Source organism: Trematosphaeria pertusa, assembly GCF_010094035.1.
Source record: "Trematosphaeria pertusa strain CBS 122368 unplaced genomic scaffold BU26scaffold_19, whole genome shotgun sequence".
NCBI classification, from domain to species: domain Eukaryota; kingdom Fungi; phylum Ascomycota; class Dothideomycetes; order Pleosporales; family Trematosphaeriaceae; genus Trematosphaeria; species Trematosphaeria pertusa.
Genome location: NW_022987230.1, coordinates 221,607 through 242,806, shown reverse-complemented (window position 1 = coordinate 242,806; position 21,200 = coordinate 221,607). Strand labels below are relative to the sequence as shown.

The 21,200-nt window shown below is 56.7% G+C and overlaps 7 protein-coding genes across 7 annotated transcripts; 4 read left to right on the top strand and 3 right to left on the bottom strand.

Moving 5' to 3' along the window:
- Positions 1–1,363: 1,363 nt before the first annotated feature.
- Positions 1,364–4,504, top strand: BU26DRAFT_438239 (uncharacterized protein; the record flags this gene model as incomplete). Its single annotated transcript, XM_033824280.1, has 3 exons — positions 1,364–1,823; positions 1,875–4,132; positions 4,235–4,504. 3 exons carry the CDS (start codon positions 1,364–1,366, stop codon positions 4,502–4,504), a joined length of 2,988 nt encoding a protein of 995 aa, XP_033677584.1.
- Positions 4,505–5,591: 1,087 nt separating this feature from the next.
- BU26DRAFT_524180 (ornithine decarboxylase) lies at positions 5,592–7,704 on the top strand. The gene is made up of 3 exons (XM_033830224.1): positions 5,592–6,227; positions 6,299–7,255; positions 7,333–7,704. Exons 1-3 carry the CDS (start codon positions 5,948–5,950, stop codon positions 7,434–7,436), a joined length of 1,341 nt encoding a protein of 446 aa, XP_033677583.1. The 5' UTR covers positions 5,592–5,947; the 3' UTR covers positions 7,437–7,704.
- Positions 7,705–7,874: 170 nt separating this feature from the next.
- On the bottom strand, positions 7,875–10,423 carry BU26DRAFT_609912 (uncharacterized protein). Its single transcript, XM_033835961.1, has 2 exons — positions 8,293–10,423; positions 7,875–8,234 (listed from the first exon to the last, which is right to left on the bottom strand). The coding sequence occupies exons 1-2, from the start codon at positions 10,306–10,308 to the stop codon at positions 8,100–8,102; spliced, it is 2,151 nt and encodes a 716-aa protein (XP_033677582.1). The 5' UTR covers positions 10,309–10,423; the 3' UTR covers positions 7,875–8,099.
- Positions 10,424–10,535: 112 nt separating this feature from the next.
- On the top strand, positions 10,536–12,385 carry BU26DRAFT_524177 (Pre-rRNA-processing protein PNO1). The gene is made up of 8 exons (XM_033830223.1): positions 10,536–10,969; positions 11,150–11,185; positions 11,236–11,289; positions 11,344–11,483; positions 11,642–11,674; positions 11,763–11,778; positions 11,893–11,991; positions 12,048–12,385. The coding sequence occupies exons 1-8, from the start codon at positions 10,744–10,746 to the stop codon at positions 12,224–12,226; spliced, it is 783 nt and encodes a 260-aa protein (XP_033677581.1). The 5' UTR covers positions 10,536–10,743; the 3' UTR covers positions 12,227–12,385.
- Positions 12,386–12,750: 365 nt separating this feature from the next.
- BU26DRAFT_466941 (adenine nucleotide alpha hydrolases-like protein) lies at positions 12,751–14,908 on the bottom strand (the record flags this gene model as incomplete). The annotated part of the gene is made up of 1 exon (XM_033825245.1): positions 12,751–14,908. A coding segment is annotated over exon 1 (2,010 nt), but the record flags the coding sequence as incomplete, so codon positions are not given.
- A 673-nt stretch (positions 14,909–15,581) lies between these two features.
- Positions 15,582–17,783, bottom strand: BU26DRAFT_128826 (C2H2 transcription factor-like protein). The gene is made up of 4 exons (XM_033819620.1): positions 17,596–17,783; positions 16,973–17,536; positions 16,248–16,856; positions 15,582–16,187 (listed from the first exon to the last, which is right to left on the bottom strand). Exons 2-4 carry the CDS (start codon positions 17,517–17,519, stop codon positions 15,703–15,705), a joined length of 1,641 nt encoding a protein of 546 aa, XP_033677579.1. The 5' UTR covers positions 17,520–17,536; positions 17,596–17,783; the 3' UTR covers positions 15,582–15,702.
- A 1,143-nt stretch (positions 17,784–18,926) lies between these two features.
- Positions 18,927–20,146, top strand: BU26DRAFT_582378 (uncharacterized protein; the record flags this gene model as incomplete). Its single annotated transcript, XM_033834525.1, has 3 exons — positions 18,927–19,213; positions 19,405–19,783; positions 19,824–20,146. The coding sequence occupies 3 exons, from the start codon at positions 18,927–18,929 to the stop codon at positions 20,058–20,060; spliced, it is 903 nt and encodes a 300-aa protein (XP_033677578.1). The 3' UTR covers positions 20,061–20,146.
- Positions 20,147–21,200: the final 1,054 nt, after the last annotated feature.

Below are 21,200 nucleotides of genomic sequence, written 5' to 3'. Positions count from 1 at the left end.
ATGCGACTCTCGTATTGCTTCCAGGTTCCAACTGCTTCCTGCAGCTCCGACTGCGAGCACATCGTCATCTCAGTCTGAAGCCGTTCCGCTCTTCAACGTGGTGCCAGGCAAGAGGACCTTGAAGGCGGCCTGTTTCAGTCGAGAAATTGCGCAGCCAACATCTCTGATATGAATGGTATCCGGTGCGCCTATACTCGAGGCAGATATGGTCCGCATGAACGCCTGGTTTCGGCAGGAGGTACAAAACGCACCTCAGGCAAGGGCCCTTGGCTTGCAGGGAACCATCTCCCAAGGTTCCTTGTCGACGCCGGCGGTTACAGGACAAAGCTTCCGTGGAAAGCCATGGACAATTTCCGCCGCATGCTGAAATAATGATGGAGATCAGGTACGCGAAAGCGGAAAAGACGCATCAGCAGCATCTTCGATCGAAAATCTGCGACAATATGTCTGACGCGCTTGCTGAGCCGCCTGTCACTCACTATCTCGCTGTCAACCGCGACAAGAGCGGTGGGAGAACACGAGGAGGCGTAAAGTCTGGTTGAGCTAGTTCATGCATTCTGCATGTCTTGATGTGGCGGCATGGGAATTGGAATTTGGCGAGGCAGGCGGCGCCATTTTGAGCAGGCGACGCCGTTGATATAGCACCCGACGTCTATATAACGCTCGGCCGATGCTCCGAGCGCGACATGAGGTAGAAATGAGGGGATCGGATCCATGGAAGAGTTGGCAGCTTTTAGAAGCCGGTGACAGCCAGTGCTCGAAACTGGGCCACAACAGCGTTACGATCAACCGTCACACTTCCTGACGTGTGCGGATCCTCTCCAGGATCAGGCCTCGGACGCGCAGTGCACCCGCGAACCGAAGCTCGATTGGCCTCAAAGTGCCGGAGTTGTCGATGTGTGATTGGCGAAATAGTCGCAATCCTCGATGCGGGTTGGGCCGTGCGTGACTGGGGGTTTCACCTCGCCAGCTCTTCCAAGTTTGTGTTTACAGAGATGCATCCAGCTGCTTCTGCAAGACTCGTAATCCGCCTGTCACTCCCACGGACGCCTGATCCAACACCGATTTAACCATCTGGGCGCCTCAGAAGAAAAGAACGGCTTCTCTTTTCTTCTGCATTGAGCTATGAGTTCGCTGTGTCTTTGTTGACCCGCACTGGCCTCCCGTTCCCAGCCCCCACTACCATTCGGTAGCTTCCTCCGCTTAATATAAGGTGAGCTCTCTCATGTAGCTTCCCCGCCCTGTGGCCTCTCTAAATCGACTTCTTTCCAGCAGTGCTGTCCCAAATGTCTCTCGTTTAATCGGTGTTGAGCCGTGTTGAGCCGTGTTGCTCCTCGAATACCGTTCCCAAAGCTTCGACAACATGGGCAACGCTCAGAGTGCCGGCCACGACCATGAACACCACCACCACAGGCTTTCCAAGCCGAAGACGAATACGAACTCGCCGTCTCTGCCCGCGAAGAACGATTCTCCTGTGTCCATTAGCTCAAGATATGCGAACCTGAGCTTCAGAGAGCGGCAGCAGATCAAGACGCACCTGCTGTCGCCGATTGACACGGACTTTGGGCGTCCAGACTCCTCAGACGCCGACGATGAGTTGGGAGAGCTGGCTGCAACCCTCCAGAGGCGATTATCGACTCTTTCAACGTCCAACTCCCTGTCATGTTTCGGTAGCAAGGACAGCCCGACGGCCAAGTTTGGAAGCCTGCCTGGCTCGAAGGTCTCCCTGGTCTCGAACGGCCAGGTGGTGGATCTAGATACGGCTATGGAAATCCTGCAGGAGGTCAGGAAGAATGCTTCGCGAGAGGATCTTGCAGCGCTCCGTGGGTTGAAGCTGGAACGCCGCCTTGATCCTCGCTAACGTGTCTCTTCAGATCAAGCTCTACAATCTTCGGGCACTTGCCCGTCACCCCGTCCGTCTCCTGTTCCCGAGCAGGGCGTCACCCGTAGAACGTCCATCAACAGGTCCTCTTCCTCCCTTATTCGGCGACGCTCTTTACTTGCGACCCCTGGCGTAGCAACACGCAATTCGCCCATCGAGAGAAACAGACGGACATGGAACTCATGGAGGACACCACAACTTGAGTCTTCCGAGGGAGCGAAATGGCGAGTCGACATGATGGGTACATCTCCGCTCACTCGTCTTACCGCCCTAGATTTAGCGGAGCAGGGTCGGGACTCGCCCACCCCTCGAGCGCGGACGCCTGGAGACATGGAGTACTCTCATCTTGGATCACTGAAGCTCGGCTCCTTGGTAGTTACCAATGGAGCACCCTCGCCAGCACCCAGCGCGAAGGTGTCCCGTCTACTGAATTCCAACCCTGCTCCAGAGGAGGATTACTTCACGGCATCCGAAAGGTGCGACAGCCCCATCATGATGAAGCCCACCAAAAGGCGCTGGCACAAGAGAAGCAAGTCTGCGGTCCAGCCTATGACACCGCCGCTGTACCGAAATCTCCGCGTTCCCGATCAACCAAGGCGGGCGAAGACGGCATCTCGGTGCGATAGCCCCTTGAAGGCAGAAGCTCAAAATGTCCTTCTTGACGATGAGCCTGAGCCCGAGCCTATGAGACGCCTTCGAGTCATGAACAAGAGCGCAGACACTCTTGCAAAGGCCTATCAGGCTGAAATATCGAATAGCCCTTTCGACTCTTCTTTCAACCCTCATGCAGGTGATCTTGATGAGGGCTTTGTATCAGACGATGCGAGGTCCTTCAGAGAGCAAGCTTTTCGCATTCTTGATGGCACTATATTCAGCGAGCCTGCGACAACGCTTGAGCCGGCCCGGCTCGAACTGAAGCCAAGCCCTGTCGTAGAAACCTTCAAAGAGAAAACAAAGAAGAAGAAAAGAGCGAGCAACCGGCCTCCTCCAAAGAAGGCTGATTCGGGCTACTCCTCTGGGGGCAGCTTCCGAACCGCGCAGCACGAAGAAGCATTGAAAGAGGGTACTGTTCCAACACTCTCCAAGAAGCCTTCGCGCGTGGCTGACCTCGTTCAAAGTGGGAATGGCGCCGATAGCGACAACGCTAGCCTCTACACATTCGAAGAGATGCTACGCCTTCCCATTTCAAAGCCACTTCCACCAGTCCCGACTGGCGACAAGGTAGCGCCTCGCCCGCCTTCTTTGCAGATACCACAGACCACGGAGTACAGCGCCTCGACATCCACGACGCCGGATCTCGTCAATCGTGTTCTGGAGGTGGCTTCTCTGTCCAATGCATCACCTAAGACCCCGGTCTCCGTGGTATCCAAGTTTTCCATTGATAGCAGAGCCTCAGCCCAGAAGCGTCTGCAGAAGCGGAGACCTTCATACCAAGAGCTTCCCGTAGTCCAATCCTGCGAACCTGTTGTCGGAGGGACTATTCCTGACATTCCCGCTAACGTAAGGACCCAATTTGTTCGACGTCTCTCTTCGACTCCAGGTATGGAATGCTTGACGCGGACATACCCCAGCAAGGATCATGTCACCGCTAATGAAAGCGTCGTGGATTCTCCCGTAACCGTGAACATCGAGTTTCCTTCTCCCTCCACGTCGCCCGAACCACGGGGACGACATCACAGGCGCTCTGCAACCGAACGGCCACCAACACCGCCTCCTCATGGCTTCCGACGAAGCCTGTCCCTATTCCGGAGCAAGTCCACCGCAGAGAAGGAAAAGGAGAAGAACCGCGAAGAAGACGACGCTGCGTCTTACGTCGTCGATTTCGGTACTACAGCTACATCGCTTGGGCGATCTCCATACGACGCCGCGATGGCTAAGGTTCCCACAAAGGCTGTAACCTCGCCTACCCATCCCTACCAGCTGGGGAATATACTGCCACGAACGAAGTCCATGGTGAACATGGATGCTCGAACGGCGGCCGAGCTCGCTCGTACACGCAGCAAGGACCGGGCTATGCTACGGCCTGAAATGCCTCAACGATCGAGAAGCTATCACGACATGAACATTGATGCAGGAGAGGGTGCCGCTTATACCCGGCGTCCGCATAGCTTCAACCTTGAGGCTCCTACGATGCCCTCCGCAGAACCCAACAGACACATTGAGCTTCACGACGAACTCGCCCATCAAACACCGATTGAAGCAAGTCAGGGCCCGCTGTTCCGCGCTCGACAGAGCGGGCGGGGACCCGTCGTGTCTCAGTTGATTAACAAGTACGATCATTACGGGCAGCGACTTCCCGAACAGCACCCCCAGGACCAGAATTGGGAAGCGCATGCTCGCCTGTGGAGTCAGCGTCGTAAATCCATTGGAGAGGGCTTGCGCCAACGTGCCGAAGAAGACGCTCGATCCACAAGAGCTACGACCGAACCCCCTAAAGACGTGGTGGTTATTGATCGCTACAGTGGCGGGCTCGACTACGGATACGAAGGACGCGGCTACGGCGTCGGTGGCAGTGCAGGAACGCGCCAGCTCCACAGCTACGCAAGCCGCAAGAGCATGCATTTCAGCAACCAATTCGGAGTCGATTTGTCAGACGTTCCTCTTTTTGTCCAGCGAGTATAACATTCTAGGGCGTCTTGCTATGCTACGTTTTTAGCGATATACCAACCGCATGACGCAATTTCTTTGACTATACCGTCGGGCATTTGTGCATGGATTGTTCGCATTTTGGTTCGGGGGTTTTCGGCATTTAGCATGCATATATACACGCACATGCATTCGGGAGGGATGGGAGTCTGGCAGCGGTTTTATGATTCCCCTTGTTTGGCTCGTAGAGTATATGAGCTACGTACACGAATGAAAGCAACGATTTCAGACACATGGCTACGGGATCCTGAGTGGGTATTTAAACGTGATACGCATTGACATAGTACCTAGGGAGGATGGTGTTAAGCGCAACTCTGCCTCCGATCTAGAGTGTCTCCAGTGTGCTTGAGCAACTTCATGACACTTCGGATGCTATGCGCTTCTTTCTTATTCTTTCCGCTTTCGTTACAGTTTTTGCTTTACTTGCAGATCACCACAGGGCCACTGCCGGGTGAGCAACTAATTGGACTCGGGACCCCTTCAGGAAAGGCAATCCAGACGCAGTGGTCCACACACGATGTTATCTCGAATTATTTGAGGCTGTACAGAGATAAATATAGAGTCAAACTCCTCGTCAGTGCCTGTACTTTCTACACTGATCTAGAATAGCCGTACGGAGCCGTCAGTGACGAGGCTTGCGCGATGAGTGCGTCTTCCTGTCTTGAAGATGCGCTCAGCTGCTGCGATCGATGAGGAGGCTGAGAAGTTTTCACGGCGGGGCTGAAATGTGAGCCGCCTGTAATGGCTTGTGCACCCGCGGCGGCGGTGGCTGTTAGTGATGTCAGGGCGCAAAATTCACATGGGGCCGGGGGTAGGATTACGCGCTAGTGGGCGGCTTAACAGGCCCGGTTATTACTTAATGAGCCATTTGCAAGAGGCGACGAGGAACCGCACATGTGCGTGAAAATTGACTTCCACCCCTCCCTCCTACACCGACTCCCTCACAACTAGCACTCACCGGTCAACGGAGCGCCCCGTCCATAAAGCGCCCTTGATCGCTCTTTGCCCCGCCTCTCAATCGCTCCCCAGCGACAGCCTTTGGTCGTTGCAAAGGCACTTCCTCCACTACGGCCTCGGCCTTCGTCCCGTTCGACCTCCAAGTTGCGTCTGTTAGACCCTTTCGGCACGTCCTCAACAACCTCCCGCCTCCCAAGCGTGCCGTCGTCTAAAGCAGAGCTCGAGCGTGCTTTTTTCTCCCCCTCCTCAAACCGAACCCCGGATTCTCCACAACTTCAGCTGCCGCATAGGAGCCTCTCTGAAGTCTCTTCCTCCTACGAGGAAGAGTCGAGGAGACCTCGCCCACAACTAAGTCTCGGATACGAGCCCTTTCGACCCCCCTAACACCCCGCTGCGTCAGCAAAGTCAAGACAAATAATTCTTACATTCAAAACACCTCTCCTGGCATCCGTCGACCAGGGAATGGCACCTTCTGCCCTTACGCCTACCGAGGAATATCATAATCTTTTTGACAAAGACTTAACGTCTCACGATTATACCCTTGGTGCTGCTACCGGCAACCATGGCGCTGGCACAGCGAAGCAATTGATTGGGGAGGCTCTGAAGAGCCGTGTTGAGGCTATTGATCAGGATACCTGCGATGTTGGCGACGAGGATGCCTTCTTCGTCGCCGACTTGGGCGAGGTCTACCGGCAGCATCTCCGCTGGAAGAAGAACTTGGCTCGGGTCAAGCCGCACTATGGTGAGTCGCATTGCACACATTTTCCCCAACTTCGCCACTTTCCTGAAGAAACATCACTGACATCTGAGTAGCGGTCAAGTGCAACCCTGACCCTCAAGTCCTCCGCCTCCTGGCCGAATTGGGGCTCGGCTTCGACTGCGCGTCCAAGAACGAGATCGAGACCGTGCTGAAGATGGGCGTGGACGCCTCGCGCATCATCTACGCCCAGCCGTGCAAGACGAAATCGTACGTCCGCTACGCTGCACAGTCTGGCGTCAAGCAGATGACCTTCGACAACGCCGACGAGCTCTACAAGACGAAGCAGCTCTTTCCGCACGCTGAGCTGTACCTGCGCATCCTGACGGACGACTCAGCCAGCCTGTGCCGTCTCAGCCAGAAGTTCGGCGCTTCGCTAGACACCACCGCGGAGCTGCTGGAGCTGGCGAAGAAGCTGGAGCTCAATGTCGTAGGCGTGGCTTTCCACGTCGGATCCGGCGCCTCGGACCCGAAAGCGTTCCTCAAGGCGGTCCAGGACGCGCGCTTCGTGTTCGACCAGGCGGCTGCGCTGGGCTTCCACATGCACACGCTGGACGTAGGCGGCGGCTTCACGGGCGACCAGAGCTTCGAGACCATGGCGGCCGTCCTGTCGGCCTCGCTGGACGCCTACTTCCCGCCGCACATCCGCGTCATCGGGGAGCCGGGCCGCTACTACGTCTCCACGGCGTTCACGCTCGCATGCCACGTGATTGCGCGCCGCACCGTCGCGGACGCCACGCTCGGCACGACGTCCTATATGCTGTACCTGAACGACGGCGTGTACGGCAACTTCTCCAGCATCATCTTCGACCACCAGAACCCGGTGCCGCGCGTGCTGAAGAGCGGCGCCGCCGTGCTGTACGACGTGCGGCGCTCGGGCTACGACACGCCGTCGCAGATCGAGTACTCCGTCTGGGGCCCGACGTGCGACGGCATCGACGTTATCTCGTCGTCGTGCATGTTCCCCGAGATCGTTGATGTGGGCGACTGGCTCTACTTCGAGGACATGGGTGGTAAGTTGCCCTTCCCCTCCCTTCCCTTCCTATCCTATCCTTCTCCAGCCCAGTCACGATAGTTAACCGGCTTGTAGCGTACACCAAGTGCTCCGCCACCCGCTTCAACGGCTTCACCGACAGCCACGACGTGCTCTACGTCTGCAGCGAGCCGGGCGCCCGCGCTCTGCTCGGCCTCTAATGGTAATCGTAATTATGTGCGCACCGCAACACCAGTCCTTTCCGGCAGCATAGTCATGCTTTTTACTACCTTGCATACTTTCGGTTCGATACGGGAGACGTTCTTGTGACCTTCTCCCGCTCCGTTCTGCATCGCGTGGCGGTTAGTTGTGCTAGAGGATAGTGCTTTTCGGCGGCGGTCTGAGTGACTGACTCACTGGGCGGGCTTTTCTCTTAGAAGATCATATAGAATCCTATAGACGTAATGATGTACTCTCGTTCATGTCCTAGATTGTATCTATTGTATCCTGTGACCACGCCTCTCCACTCCGTTGCTAGAATGCGTACCGGTACATCTAGCAAGGCAGTACCTACTGCACCTTCCGATATAAAAGATGACAAGAAGTCACATAACCTCGCAAAAAGCACGACAAATTAAAGTCAATCAAGAGGCATATCCCCTTGAGATAGCCTCTCATCATATTCTCTCATCGTGGATTACTACTATACAGTGCATTGTGTGTGTATCCAGAAGGCCCTTTCCAATAATGGTTAATGCAACATCAAGAGCCAAGCCACCCAAAACCGTTCGTTACGAGTGGTGACCGCCTCTCCGAAACTCCAAACCTTTCCCTATTACCTAAATATACAAGAAGCCCAAAGCGCAGCGTGGAAGTTCCGCTGCTTACGCTATGTTACCAGCCAAGCCGAGGAAGAGTGCCTGAGCGGCGAGCTGCAGCGTCCAGATGCCGACTTTCTTTATGCGGCGTTTGCGAGCAGTGTTGTCGTCAAGGACGTCGCGGGCGAAGGCGTCGTACATCTGATGCGAGTATTAGTTGCTGATGCTGAAGGAACTCAATGAGTAAGAAGAAGCTTACCTCTCGCGATATGTCCTCCATTAAGCCGCTGTCGTAGATGGTCCAGCTTCCTTCGAACTCGCTGGCTTGCTTGACGACTCTGCAATTGACTGGTATGAAGGTTTTCTTGGAGTTGATGTACGCAACAATGGGCCGGACGAGCGCATTGTTCACGTAGGAGATGTCTTTCGTGAAGATTGGTACCGCTGCTCGTACATCATTGAGATGCACGCGGACATCCATGATTACGAATCGGAGGTCCTCGTCCTCTTTCTTTTCCTCCTTGGAGTCACGGTGTTGCTCTTCGAAATAGTGCACTGCGTGATCGGAGTAGTGTCTGTTGTTTTGCGTTACGGTAGCTTCGACCCGGTCGTACATGTCTGACATGACTTTCGCGAGGCTGCCATCGTCTTCATTGGGTAACATGACGTCGGCAACGATGTCGACGTTGCCTTCGTATATCCAGGAAAAGGGCCCCTCGTAGCCCCTGTTTAGGTGGTCAATGTTGAGACCATCAATCCTAATCCGGCTTTGCTTTTTCCAGCGGTTACCGCCCTCTGTGTCGCGGCCTTCGTTCAATTGTGTACCGGTATAGTTGTGCGTCTGTCGGGGGTGTATCGTAAACAGGGAGTTATCGTAAGATCCCGACATCATGTTGGCCGACAGAAAGTCATAGAACAGCCACTGTTTCCGTAGCTGTGGAAGATCGCAGGAGTAGATGCTGACGGAGAATGGGCGATAGTTGTCCGGCTGGTAGATGGTAATTAACAAGTCCTCCATCTTGAATGAATCCAATTCGAAATCGCCGGGGTGGTGCTCGTGCTTGTACGACCGTGGGTCAACGCCTTCGATCGAATGTACAGGGGTTCTGTCTACGACACCACGGATCCCTTTGATCTCGACATCCTTCAGTAGACCCTTGCCGTTGAACCACTTCGAAAACGACAAAGTGACGTTGACGGTGTCAATTGATATGTCGAATTGACTATAATTTGTGTCCTCCTCTTCCTCTACTCCTTCGGCAGCATCTTTCTCTTTTTGTGCAATAGCAGCAGCGGCGGCTGCGGCTGACGTCTGCGATCCTTTACTGACCTTCGCGTGACCTTGCCCCGGCCTTCGAGACACGAAGACCTTCCTGAAAGAAATTACTCCGTCTTTCCACTTGGGCACGACGGCTGATTCAAAAACTACCTTGATGCCGGAGGAGCCAGTCAGGTAGTTGCCGATCCACTTGGCCAACGTCTCCTGCGCAAAGACGGTGTTGATCAGGAAGACGGCCAACATGAAGAAGGTTGTGGTACCGAGGATGATCCAGAGGAAATGCGCAGCCACTATCCACGAAAACAGCGCGTATATTTCGTCCGCGTTGAAGGGACGCGTGCTCCTGATTGTGAGCCATTTGAAATGGACTTTTACACGCGACCAGAAGCCTGACGCTGCCTGGAGAAGCTCAGCTTTGCTTGGCCTGTATAGATGTGGGAGGCTCTGAGGGATGCGATCGAGGAAGTGCTTCCCGGAGCTCGACGACGGGTCGGATTCGGGTTTAGGGGGCTCTTTGGGAGCATTCGGCGGGTTGGGAGGGGCTTTAGGTTGAGGGGAGAGCTCGGCTTGCGGCGTGGAGGGACCTTTTAGCTTCGTGTTTGAACCATCCGTGACGGAGCTCTTGTTACGCCGATTTGCAGTGGTGGATTTTCGCAACTGTGTATTCGCCTTTGTTCGTGCGCCACGACTCCATGCTGAAGCTGCCGCAAACGAGACGCTCTGGTAGATATGGCTCGGTCGGCCCACCGGTTGCTGGAGGAGAAGTGGAGAGATCGGTGCGATGCGTGAGGAGGGTTGAAAAGCTATCCTAGGCGGACAGTGACCGAATGTGCGCGAACTCGAGGTAATTGACCGTCTCGCTACCTGGCCTCCCCCTCGTAAAAGTAGCGACGCTGCGAATTCGCCTCGAGGGAGCGGCGCATGATGTTGACGAAGCGGCAGGTCTCCGGAGCGCCGCAAAAACGCGCCGGTCGCGATGCCTACATTCCGACTCATTATACTCGCGGACACCACATGGTCACCGTCTGCCACCGGATGAAAGCGCAGACAGGTGGCTTATAGGAGGTAAAGACGGGTTGGTGGTGAGGGTAGAGGAGGGTGGGAGCAAGCTAGAACCGCGACATGACGTGCAGGGGCTTCTGAGGCTTCTTTTTCCGCTGATTCGCGCTAACCGTGGATGCCAAAAATCTACCCGCCACAGTGCCCTTATCGATAACAATACCCCCAATTCCTCAGCGACATTATTCGGATTCGACGACTACTACCACAGCTCCTCGGCCGTTAGAGATTCTTGCAATTTGTTAGTTTTGTCAGTGAATTCTTCACTTTACGATTCCCATCGACCTTTGCGACCCCAGCGCCACAACCTCGACTGCAAAAAATTCGGGATTTTGGGAGGAAGAGAAGGAATTCGAGGCCTACACATACAGAATGCCAGCACCCACAGCCCTTCTCCGGAAGCCCGAAGCGCTGGCCGAGAATCAGACCCTCGCCCCAGAATCAGTGCCACTCCCCGCAGACAATGACGTCGACCTGCTGCCCATGGAGGTTCTGCCCGCCGAGACACCCGCCAATGCTCCCGAAGCGCCGTCAGAAGATGCGCCGATGACCACTGATGAGACGGGTCGCCCTAAGTTCGAACCAGCGAGCTCCATACGTACGTGAGATTGGGATACATACCAGATGTCTTGGATATCGACCTCCAGTCTGTGCGAGAAGGCGGGGCACACAAGGGACACCAGGTCGCGATATACATCTAAGACAGGCTCGGATGTCGATTCCCTGCCATTCTACTCTCTCTCCTCTGTCCTGACCTCTGCTAATGTGCCCCCTTCAGCCCTTGCATTCCGCCGCGAACAGCGCAAAGTGCCTGGTAACGATTCCCCGACCCCTTGCTTCCAACCCCAATGCTTATCAGTCCAGTCCCGCCGCACCGTATGACCCCGCTGAAGGACTCATGGCCAAAGATATACCCCCGTACGCCCTCCGTTCCCAACCTACCGAGGGTCTCCTCCGACTGACTACTTGCAGCGCTGGTCGAGCACCTCAAGCTCCAAGTGCGCATGAACGTCAAGGCCAAGAGCGTCGAACTCCGTACTTCGAGCCTCACGAACGATACGGGCGCGCTTCAGAAAGGAGAGGACTTCATAAAGGCATTCTGCCTGGGATTTGTACGTACAGGCAGGACGGAGCATCCATGTCTCGTCGAAGCGCATGCGAGCTCTCGGAGGGCTACTCCAGTAGCATTCCGGGCATGCTAGCGTTTGGGAGAGACACGGAAGTACCATTCCGTTTCTGCGGTACACTGTACTAACTTCCTCGGTCTTAGGATGTCGACGATGCTATTGCCCTTCTGCGCTTGGTATGTTCCCCGTTTCCTCACCTCCTGGCCCCGAACACACCCCTTCACGCCCACTCCTTTAAGAGTCTCAGACTAACATCAAGCACAGGACGACCTCTACATCGGTACGTACGCCACGGTACACTTCCAGCAGTCGCAACGATCCGCTTTGAACCACCTCCCCCTTCTATCACTCCTCCCCCCATGGCATCCGCTAATATCTATTTCCGCGTTCGCAGAAACTTTCGAGATCAAAGACGTCAAGACGCTACATGGCGAGCATCTCTCCCGCGCCATCGGCCGCATCGCAGGCAAAGACGGCAAGACCAAGTTCGCCAGTAAGCCGCTCTGCTGCTCCCTCGCCCCATCCCATACCATCACTAACCTCACCCAGTCGAAAACGCCTCCCGAACACGCATCGTGTTAGCCGACCAGAAGATCCACATCCTCGGCGGCTTCAAGAACATCCACATCGCCCGCGAGGCGGTCGTGAGCTTGATCCTGGGTGCTCAGCCAGGCAAGGTGTATGGCAACTTGCGGACGGTGGCAAGCAGGATGAAGGAGCGGTTTTGAGCGCGCTGCTGTCTGATGAGTGGAGTGGAGTGGGCAGGGTGTGTGTGGCAAAAGTGATTGATGGCATTTCTGGGCGTTTATGGGGGGGGAAAATACCATTGAGGGAGTGATTGATGGAGGGATGGGATAGATCTTTGCTTGCTTGCCTCTTTAGCTGAGGACTTTGAAATGAATCATGTCTTGTCTATGGTACTCTTCATCGGGAGCTGAAGCACTCCAGCCCGAGTAATCCTAACGCCATAACCCCCACCCTCACGCCCCTCCTCGACGTCCGTATCCTATACCCCGGAAGCCTTCAGCCCCTATCCAACCTCAACCCATCCTCCTCCGTATCCCCCACCTTGAATCAGCCCCCTATCCATCCACCCTCCCCACCCCAAACCCGCCGACACGGCACCCAACTAACCCCTTCCCTCTCGACCCAGCCATCCCACCGATCCCAGTGGAATAACTCGCTCGCATAGATAGTCGCCTGTCTCCATTTCCCCAGCGCATCCGCGAAGCGCACATCCTCCGCATCGTGCGTGATCTCTCTGGCGCAGAAGCGCGCCGCGCAAGAAGCAGTCTGCGGATCGGGCTGCGTGAAGTGCGTCAAGGGGTAATCGCTTTGCCGAACGGCGATTGAAGACGCGGCCAGGCCGGTGGCGAGCCACTCGATGTTCGCGGCGCGCGGGAGGGCGGAGATATCCGCGACGAAGCAGGGCGGTGTTGGCGGCGGGTCTGCGGGGGAAGAAGATGAAGAAAGGATGCTGTTTCGGTGCGGGATTGCGGGTCGGCGCGAAGTGTCTTGGAAGGTGGGGAGGAGGTTCTTCAGGTCCCAAGCGTCGAGCTCTTCTTCGGCGGCAGATTGGTCTTCGGTGGGCGATGGAGGTGCGTGGATAGCTTTCCAGAGTGCTTGGGCGAGCAGGACGCGTTTTTCTTGCTCTTTTGCGGAGGGGATGGAGGGGAGCATTGCGAGGCCTGCGGTCCACCATTTCACGCCCTGCGTTCTTCCTATGCGGAAGAGGTGCTGCAGGGCGAGGACGGCTTCGCCCTTGAAGCTATCTTCTTCTAATATCGTGTTCAAAGAAGGCGTGAAGAGCTTCATTGAAGCGGGGACAAGCGGGATCTGGCCGGCGATGTGGACTATCCTTCCGGCGGCGTGGAGGTCTTCGGTGCCATTTACGGCGCTTCGATCGCGCGGAGGCAGCATGGTGGAGATAGCTTGGCTGTACGGACCGATGTTTGCTGGGGCCCAATAGCTCTGGCTTTGGACGTGAAGCCCTTTCCGGTCGCTGTCCTTCTCGGCGAAGACAGAAAGCGTGACGTCGAGGGGATTTGGCATGCAGTCTCCAACAGCCACCGTAGCTCGAGCAGGCGGATTCGTGTAGTCGAAGTACTGCGAGTAGATGTCGTTTGCGGAGGCAAAATCGCTCATGCGGCGAAGGAGAAGTGTGCAGTGGACGATGTCTTGCTTAGAGATGTCGTAGGCGGCAAGAGCGTGATCCAGACGGAGGAAAATGTTGGCCATTTGCGCCTTCACCTCCGAAGCGAGGCCAGGCGCCGTTTCACCGGTGATGTTGCTGTAAACAAATGCATTCTGCGTTTTGGCGCAGTTGTTCGTGGGCGGCGCGGTGTGGTGAGCAAGGTCGGGAGGGAGTGAAATGACGCCGGCGCTGGTATCCATATCCGCGCGCAGGATGTCCAGGAACTCGTCATCGAAGAGAGGGGGCCTCCTTAGGTCTTCCAGCTTGAACGACTCGAGCGGCTTATCCACGACGTGCGCGTTCTTGCCGTGCCAGATCGCAGTGCCACCGGACTGATGCACGACACGGTCAGGCTCTACCTCAATCCTCTTCCTCCAGAGCAGCGATGGCCCGTCAACTGCCAGCGTCTCGAACTCCCCTCCCTCGCCAACCAGGGCACCGTCTCCGTCCTCGCTAAAGCGTGCCAGAGCCTTCTTCATACGAGCCACAGTCCTTGAGTCCGCTACGTTCGCCCATAGGAAGCCATCGTCTAGCCCGCCAGACGCGACTTTGATAATCCGAGCATCCTGGCCCACGGCCTCCATATCGCACAGTAAGCTCGATTGCGTATACGGCGGCAGGTACGGGTATTGCCAGAGATAGGACAGGGGAGTCAGGCCAAGGCGGACAGCTACAGATTCCACGCGCGTGCGCTGGTACGTGGAGAAGATAGCGCCAGTCGACACCGCATTTGCCTCCGGATGCGCTTCTTTGATCCTCTTCAATAGTGGAACCAGGGACTCGGTCTCGTCGTCCTCCTGCGCGGTGTAATCTCTGGACGAATTGGCAGCGGAGCCGCGAATCTCCTCCCGATACAGCGGAATGCCCAGGGCTTCTTCGTACAAAGGAATCACGGCATGTCCAACGGTCTGGTACATGTAGCTGTTCAGGTCGTCATCGTCAGGAGTCGGGGGCGGGTAGAGATTTGCAAGAGCTACGACGGCGTGGCCGTTCGCCAGGCAATGCAGGATGGAGAAAAGGGAATCTTTGCCGCCGGAAATGAGCGCAATGACTTTGAGAGAGGACGCCATGATGAAGGAGCGACTGAAGAAAAGGAGACAGAAGGAAATGAGCGTGGCCGCGAGTTTGTGCTGGTGTTCGCTGCGGTCGAAAAGCTGGGGTTGAGGTTCTGCCTCGCGAAAACCTGCCCCTCTTCCGATGCAAACGCTTCACCGACTTACCCCCCTCCGGCGAGCAGCCATCCCAGGACGCGACGGATGATCAGGAGGCTCACAAGCTCAAGTGCACAAGACAAGTAGTGAAGTTATACACGATTTTGAATTGTTGTGCGCAGCACTCTAACCTACAGAAACGCAAGGGAAACGCTATGGAGTAGGGGTCTGAAAATTACAGCTTAAGAATCGAAGATTCCCAGAATGTCTGGCGCTCGAACAACGTACGGCGGACGAGGCCCATTACAACGAGTGTAAGAACTCAAAGTGTGTGAGGGGGTGGGGGATATACCACGGCGACAATGGCCGGTAAGGGATAGTGGCCATGCCGGTCGTGACACGAAGTGTGTGTGTAAGAAGCCCGAAAAAGTCAGACCAGGAAAAACACCGAATTTCTAAGCCGCTGATGAACCGACCGACCGAGCCCCCCGATCCCCTTACCAGTAAACCCCTGGAGAGAAACGCTGATGTGCCATGCAGAAAAATCAAAGCTGAGAAGATGGGGAGGAAATGTGCCGATCTTATATAACCACAAATTGGGCAGAGGAAAAGGTACATGGGAAGGGAAAATTATAGGAACGAAGGACTTTTGGTTGACCAAAGTGGTTATGAGATGCCCCGATTGACAGACCGCCACGATGAAACCCCAGGTCCGCCTGTCTAGAGTAGCCGCCCTTGCGTAACGACGTAAAGCAGACGGAAAACCACCTGGCATTAGGGAGAACTCCTTCTACGGAGCGGGGAGGTCATGAGAGTCATAAGGTTGAAAGCCGAAAGGAAAGGTTGAGGCAGAGGAGCCCTACTCGTCCCGCTTCCTCTTGCGCATCTTGATCGGCGTAGGCTCCATGTCCGAGTAGCCGTCCGAGCTGGAGCTCGAGATGTTGGCAGCAGCGGTGTAGAGGATCTGGCCGAGCATGGCGGGATCAGTATTGTCGTACGAGTTGATAGTCGCCTGCGGCGGCTGCTGGACCTCGGAGTGGTCAAGGACGCCCATGACAACGGCGCCGGTGCCGTGGGTGCGCTGGTGCTGGGACAGGTTGTCGCTGCGCGAGAACTTCTTGCCGCAGTCGGTGCACTCGAACGGCTTCTCGTGCGTGTGCAGAGAGCGGTAGTGACGCTTGAGGTGCTCCTGACGGCGGAAGCGGCGGTTGCAAAGGGTGCAGACGAAGGTCTTGGAGGGATCCTCGGTCAAGGACTGCTTGCGGCCACGGCGGCTCGTCGGCGCGGATTGAGGAGCCGGGGTGGTCTCATCGGAGCTGGAGGCGAGGGCGTTGTCGGTGGGACCTGATGCTTGTTGGCTTGATGCTTCAGACTGGGTGTTATCACCAGACTGATCTGCCTTACCCGTATACTCGGTGTCCGCATCGCTCGCCTCGCTGCTCCTGGCAGCCTTCTTGAGTGATCGCTTCTTGGGCGCGGGCGCATTAGACATGGCGTCGCTGAAGCAGTCGCTGTCGCACGGGGTAAGGGGTAGGCCGTGGATGGCGAGCTCGTCCTCGAAGTCGGTGAAGCTTGCGTCGCTTACGATATCTTCCTCAGGGGTGAAGGAGACCAAGTCGGTGCGCTGCCGCTTGCTGCCGAGGAACTGCGCGTTGTCGGTTGAGGGGAACTGCACGAGACCAGCGAAGTCGTCCTCAGAGTCGAGCTCGAAAAGGGGCTCGAAGGTGAGTGCGCCAGCGGTGAAATCAAATGCCTGCGCAGGCTCGACCTTCTCAGCCTTGGCAGCCTCACCCTTCAGGACTAGCTTGTGCTCCTCGTCGCCCGGGCAGAGCGTAGGCAGGCAAGGCAGCTGCGTGGAGGCAGAAACGGTGAGGTCCCGGGGGTTGCAGAAGTTGTTTTCGGCCTCGGCAAAAGATGCGCGCGGCAGTGGTGAGGGCGACGGGGATAGCGAGGGGCACGAAGTCGCGGACAGGAGGTACGACCCCTGGCTAGCCGAAGGTGGGTGGATGAACACTGTCGCAGTCAACACCCGCACCCTGACGCAACATTGCACATTTCACGCGGACTGATACAGGAGGATGCAATCTTGCTGACCGCAATCCAGCGGGAAAGAAAAAGTGATTGCTTACCTGGGGTCATCGGCGGCGACGCGGATCGCCAGTCGGCACCCGCAGCGAGAATCTCAGAAAACACCTCCTCTTCGCAGCCCTGCTTGACGCCCTCAATGCCCTCACCTGGGAAGAACGCGTTGATGGGCGTGGGCAGCACGTCGCACGTGGACGGCGGGCTGCTGATGTTGCTTCCGGACGATGACAGCGGCGGCGTGGCAGGCGCAAACCGCATGTCCGAGAAGTCAGTGTCGATCGGGTGCAGGTACGGCGAGTCCTGCGGCTGGATGAGGATGGTGGGCTTCTGGTACATGGGCTGCGGCGACGCGACGGGCGTCAGCATCTGGCTGGCATACGCCGTGTGCGGGTACGCGGCCTGCGAGTTTGACGACGAGGGCCTCTGGAAGATCATGTTCTGCGGCTGGTATGTCTGCGGCGATTGTCCGGACGGGTGAGGCGTGAAGTGGCCGTGTTGGCGCGCGTTCTCTCCGTGCGGATCTGGGTTGTAGTAGAAGAAGGGCGACTGGCCCATTACCTGGGCGGGGTGCATGGGATATGTGCCTTCCATTGCGGGTGTTGGTGTTGCTTCTTCACGCGGAATGTCAGAGATCGCATTCCACCACGCGTCGACTAAGGCCACTCACCAATCGTAGTCTACAACAAGGTGATTGTATGGTACAGGCGAATGCCGTCTACGTCCGATGTTCTTTCGGTATGCAGGCGTAGATGGGCGAACGGTATTACTGTTACAGCTGCTATAGCAGACGCAACGACGGGCAGGCGAGGTATAGTTAAGAAAAGGCCGAAGGAGTGACTGGACAACGACTCGTAATAACGAAGCCGTCTACTAATAGGTATTTACTGGGTCGAGGAAGATGTCATAGGGTCGTGCGTCGACGATGAGGGAAGGGTCCAAAGGAAGGGCTGGCAACAAATTACAGCTGTCGGCAGGAAGGACAGCGTAAATGTACACCAAAAGGAAGATCAAGAAGGGCGATGGGTGGGAAGAGAAAGACAAGCGAAGAGGTTGATAAACCGTCAAGCAAGGAAAACGCAACGAGCGAAGGGCAGGGCCGTGGATAAGTAGGATGGATCAGCGAGAGACGAGACAGCGATTAGGGTCTGAAGAAGAAAAGATGACCAGGCACAGGCAGACGGGCACGCGGAATTGGTTAACTTCATGGGTGGGAGGGGAGTCGGGAAGCGTGCGAAGGCGCAGCAAGCGGACTCCACATGGGCCAACCAGCGCAAGAGGGCATGCATGCTGCAGCACCCCCTGCGCACTCATGCACTGATGATTCTGCGACTAGGAATTGACTCGTGGGATTGCCGTGCTCAGCTTAGGGCAGCACGACGCGCGGCATTATTTTATGCTGCAGGATGCACTAATATTGGCCGCCAACTGCCAGGCCTGTCCGTGGCTGCACTGGCACAAACACCGTGGAGGGTCGCGAAATGACGACCGGCACAGCGTGCACACCGGCGTCACAACTCCAGGGCTGGCGTGCAGGGCCCGGCACGACTTGCACAGTGGTTGGTGGTTGGTGGTTGGCTCACATGCTGCTCGCCCACCATGAGACGACTCTGCGTATCGATAATTGAATCCCAGGCCCCGCCGTCATCAGGCATCCGTAGCGTCCGACTGGAGAGCGCGACGAAGGCAGATGGACGAAGCTGAGCCTCTTCGGCCAGCCCGCCGCCATGGAGAGTTGCAGCCGTCGTTGCAGTGGATGGCGGCTGGTGGTCGCGCTGTGCGAGGGCAGTGACGGCTGGTGTTTCGTTCGACGCGCTGCAGCAAGTGAGAGGTGAGAAGCGGACCGCTGCTGGTCTGCCATCGCCATTCAGCATTCAGCCTGTGATCCGCCGGGGACCATTCAGCCTATCCGCCCAATCGATAGTGATAAGTGCCCGTTGGACAGGACCCTGTTCCTAGCCTTGGCCGCGGGACAGGCGCTGAGACCTGCTGCTGACCTCCATGTGGGATGTTTGGAAACTGTTTGCTGGCCACACAGCGCGCGTCGGCGACCACCACGGCGTGAAGGTGACGCCGGGCGCCCACCAGTCTCAGTTGCACGAGATGCAGATGGGCCGAATCATGGCCGCCCACCGCGGTGCCACTGTCACGGCGGCGGCGAAGAGGCAACGCCCGAGGCGGCTGTACCTGACGACGTCGATATTCTCTGTTCGCCGGACGCGCCGTCAGTGGCCGGCCGCCCGAGTGGCCGCGCGCAGCATGCAGCGAATCCTCGAGGGCCTCTGCGGGTACGCTCCCTCAGGATGGATTGCCTATTGCGATGGACGACAAAGCCGCGATGGGCTGGATTGATGACTGCAGCGTGTGTTTCAACTGAGCATTCACCCGCTGCAGACCCGGCCCACGACGCGTGAAGCTACTGTACTGGTGAGGTGCGTCGCTGCGTCCTGTTGCAGAAGGTCTCGCGCGACGCGTGAAGGCTGCTGAGGAGAGCTGCAGGAACGAAAGCCATGATGCAGCGCGCCGCTGCCCGACGGGCGGGTCTGATTTGCCCGGCCAGCAGGCGACTTTTTGCCATCCGCCTGCTCGTGTGGGGAAACATGTCACCATCGACGGCTGCCCTCGATGGTGCGACGCGCTCGCGAACTGAGCTGCATCTCACGCTCGTCGCCATCGCTCGTGGAGGGTCAACACCACCCACGGTTGGCCCATCTGCAGGCCGCGATATCGCCCTCAGGCGCCCCCAGCGTCAAGCCGGGCGTTTCAATCGCGCTGTAGTCGAGCCCCCCAGCTGCAGAGGAGTGCAGACTGCAGACGTCAAGGCAGTCCTACGTTTTTGGCGGCGCACTGCTGGTGGTGTGCGGCGTCTTCTATCGCTGCTATCGATAGAATTGATAGACGGGTGGTCAGCACGGTTCATTTCGCGTTTCTATCTTCGCGGCTGCCATCGTCGTGCATCCTGGAGGCCATCGTATACTCTGTCAGCCTTCAATAAACCCTTATCCCGCCTTGTATATGCACAACCGTCACCTTCGCTGCGAGCTGCTATTTTGGGGCGCCTGGCGGCAAATTGTGCTGAGTTGCACACCACTATCCACTGCATATCGGCCGCCGGTGCATCCCCATGAAGCCTAGCGCTCTCGCTGCTTTACTCTGCCAAATCTTATGCAGGCCAAGGATAGCAAGTTCGCCTGCGTGAGAAACGGCGTGGACAGGCCGCGGGAGTGTCCAATCGCCGCCGCCCGCCGTCTGCCCACCCCCACAATGACGGTGCCTGGCCACTCAAGAGAGCAGAAAAGGCCCTTCTAATGCAGGTACAGCGCAGGAACAATGTCGAAAAAAGATTTTTGAAATTCCACCACCAGGCAGTCTTATCTGACCGTGCAGACGTTCAAAAAAGAACTGGAGGACACCGTTTCCGTCCCAAAAGGCCCAAGGCGAATCGACCCCGGCGCTATCTGCTGATAACGTATTGCTGTTAGTCGTGTTCTGGAAAGTTCATTAGCCGAGTTCTCCACGACTCACTGACACCAAGCACGATTCAGAAAGAAGCCCGCGCGGAACTGCTGAACCCTTCCGCCTCCAACAGTCTCTGCCGCGGCCTCGTTTGCCAGGGCTCCGGCGCCGGGGAAGCACGCGTGGCTTCCATACTAGCTCCGACTTCTCCACAGCATCGGTATGATCATTCGGCGAAATGGCGTCGAAGCACCTTGATCGTCGAACAAATTTCTTGATTCTGAAGGTTCCAGGTCGACGGCGAACAGTCTGCCATCGCGGTCCGCTCCCCAAACTTCGCGCCATCTGTGAATCCATGACTCGGAGCTGCTGTCCGCGATGCAACCTGGTGCCCAAACGCACCCAAGGCTCTGAGAATTGCAAAAACACTTCATGCGTGAGTGTGGCAGAGTGTCTCGCTTCCATCGCGTGAGTGCAATATAGGCCGCAATTTGCATTAGTGCGTCGTATAGAGTGCCTAACCTTCCACGAACCTCCGACACGGTTCCTGCAGGTTGCGACAGAAGCTCGTGATCCAGATTGTAGGGACCCTTCTCTTTCGTAAGGGCCCACCATCACGAGACGAGACGTAGCCTCTCGGCTTCCCGAACAATCTGCCGACCCGCTGTCTTGACACTTTGACGTTCATACGTCCCCGGCGTGACAGCGGCGAATTCTTCTGTAGAGGTTTAGTCTAGCAACCCACCATGTCGACCGTAATTTCATCGAAACATCGCAAAGTGGTCGCCCTCCCGTATAGGGCAAGAGTGCCTCTACCGG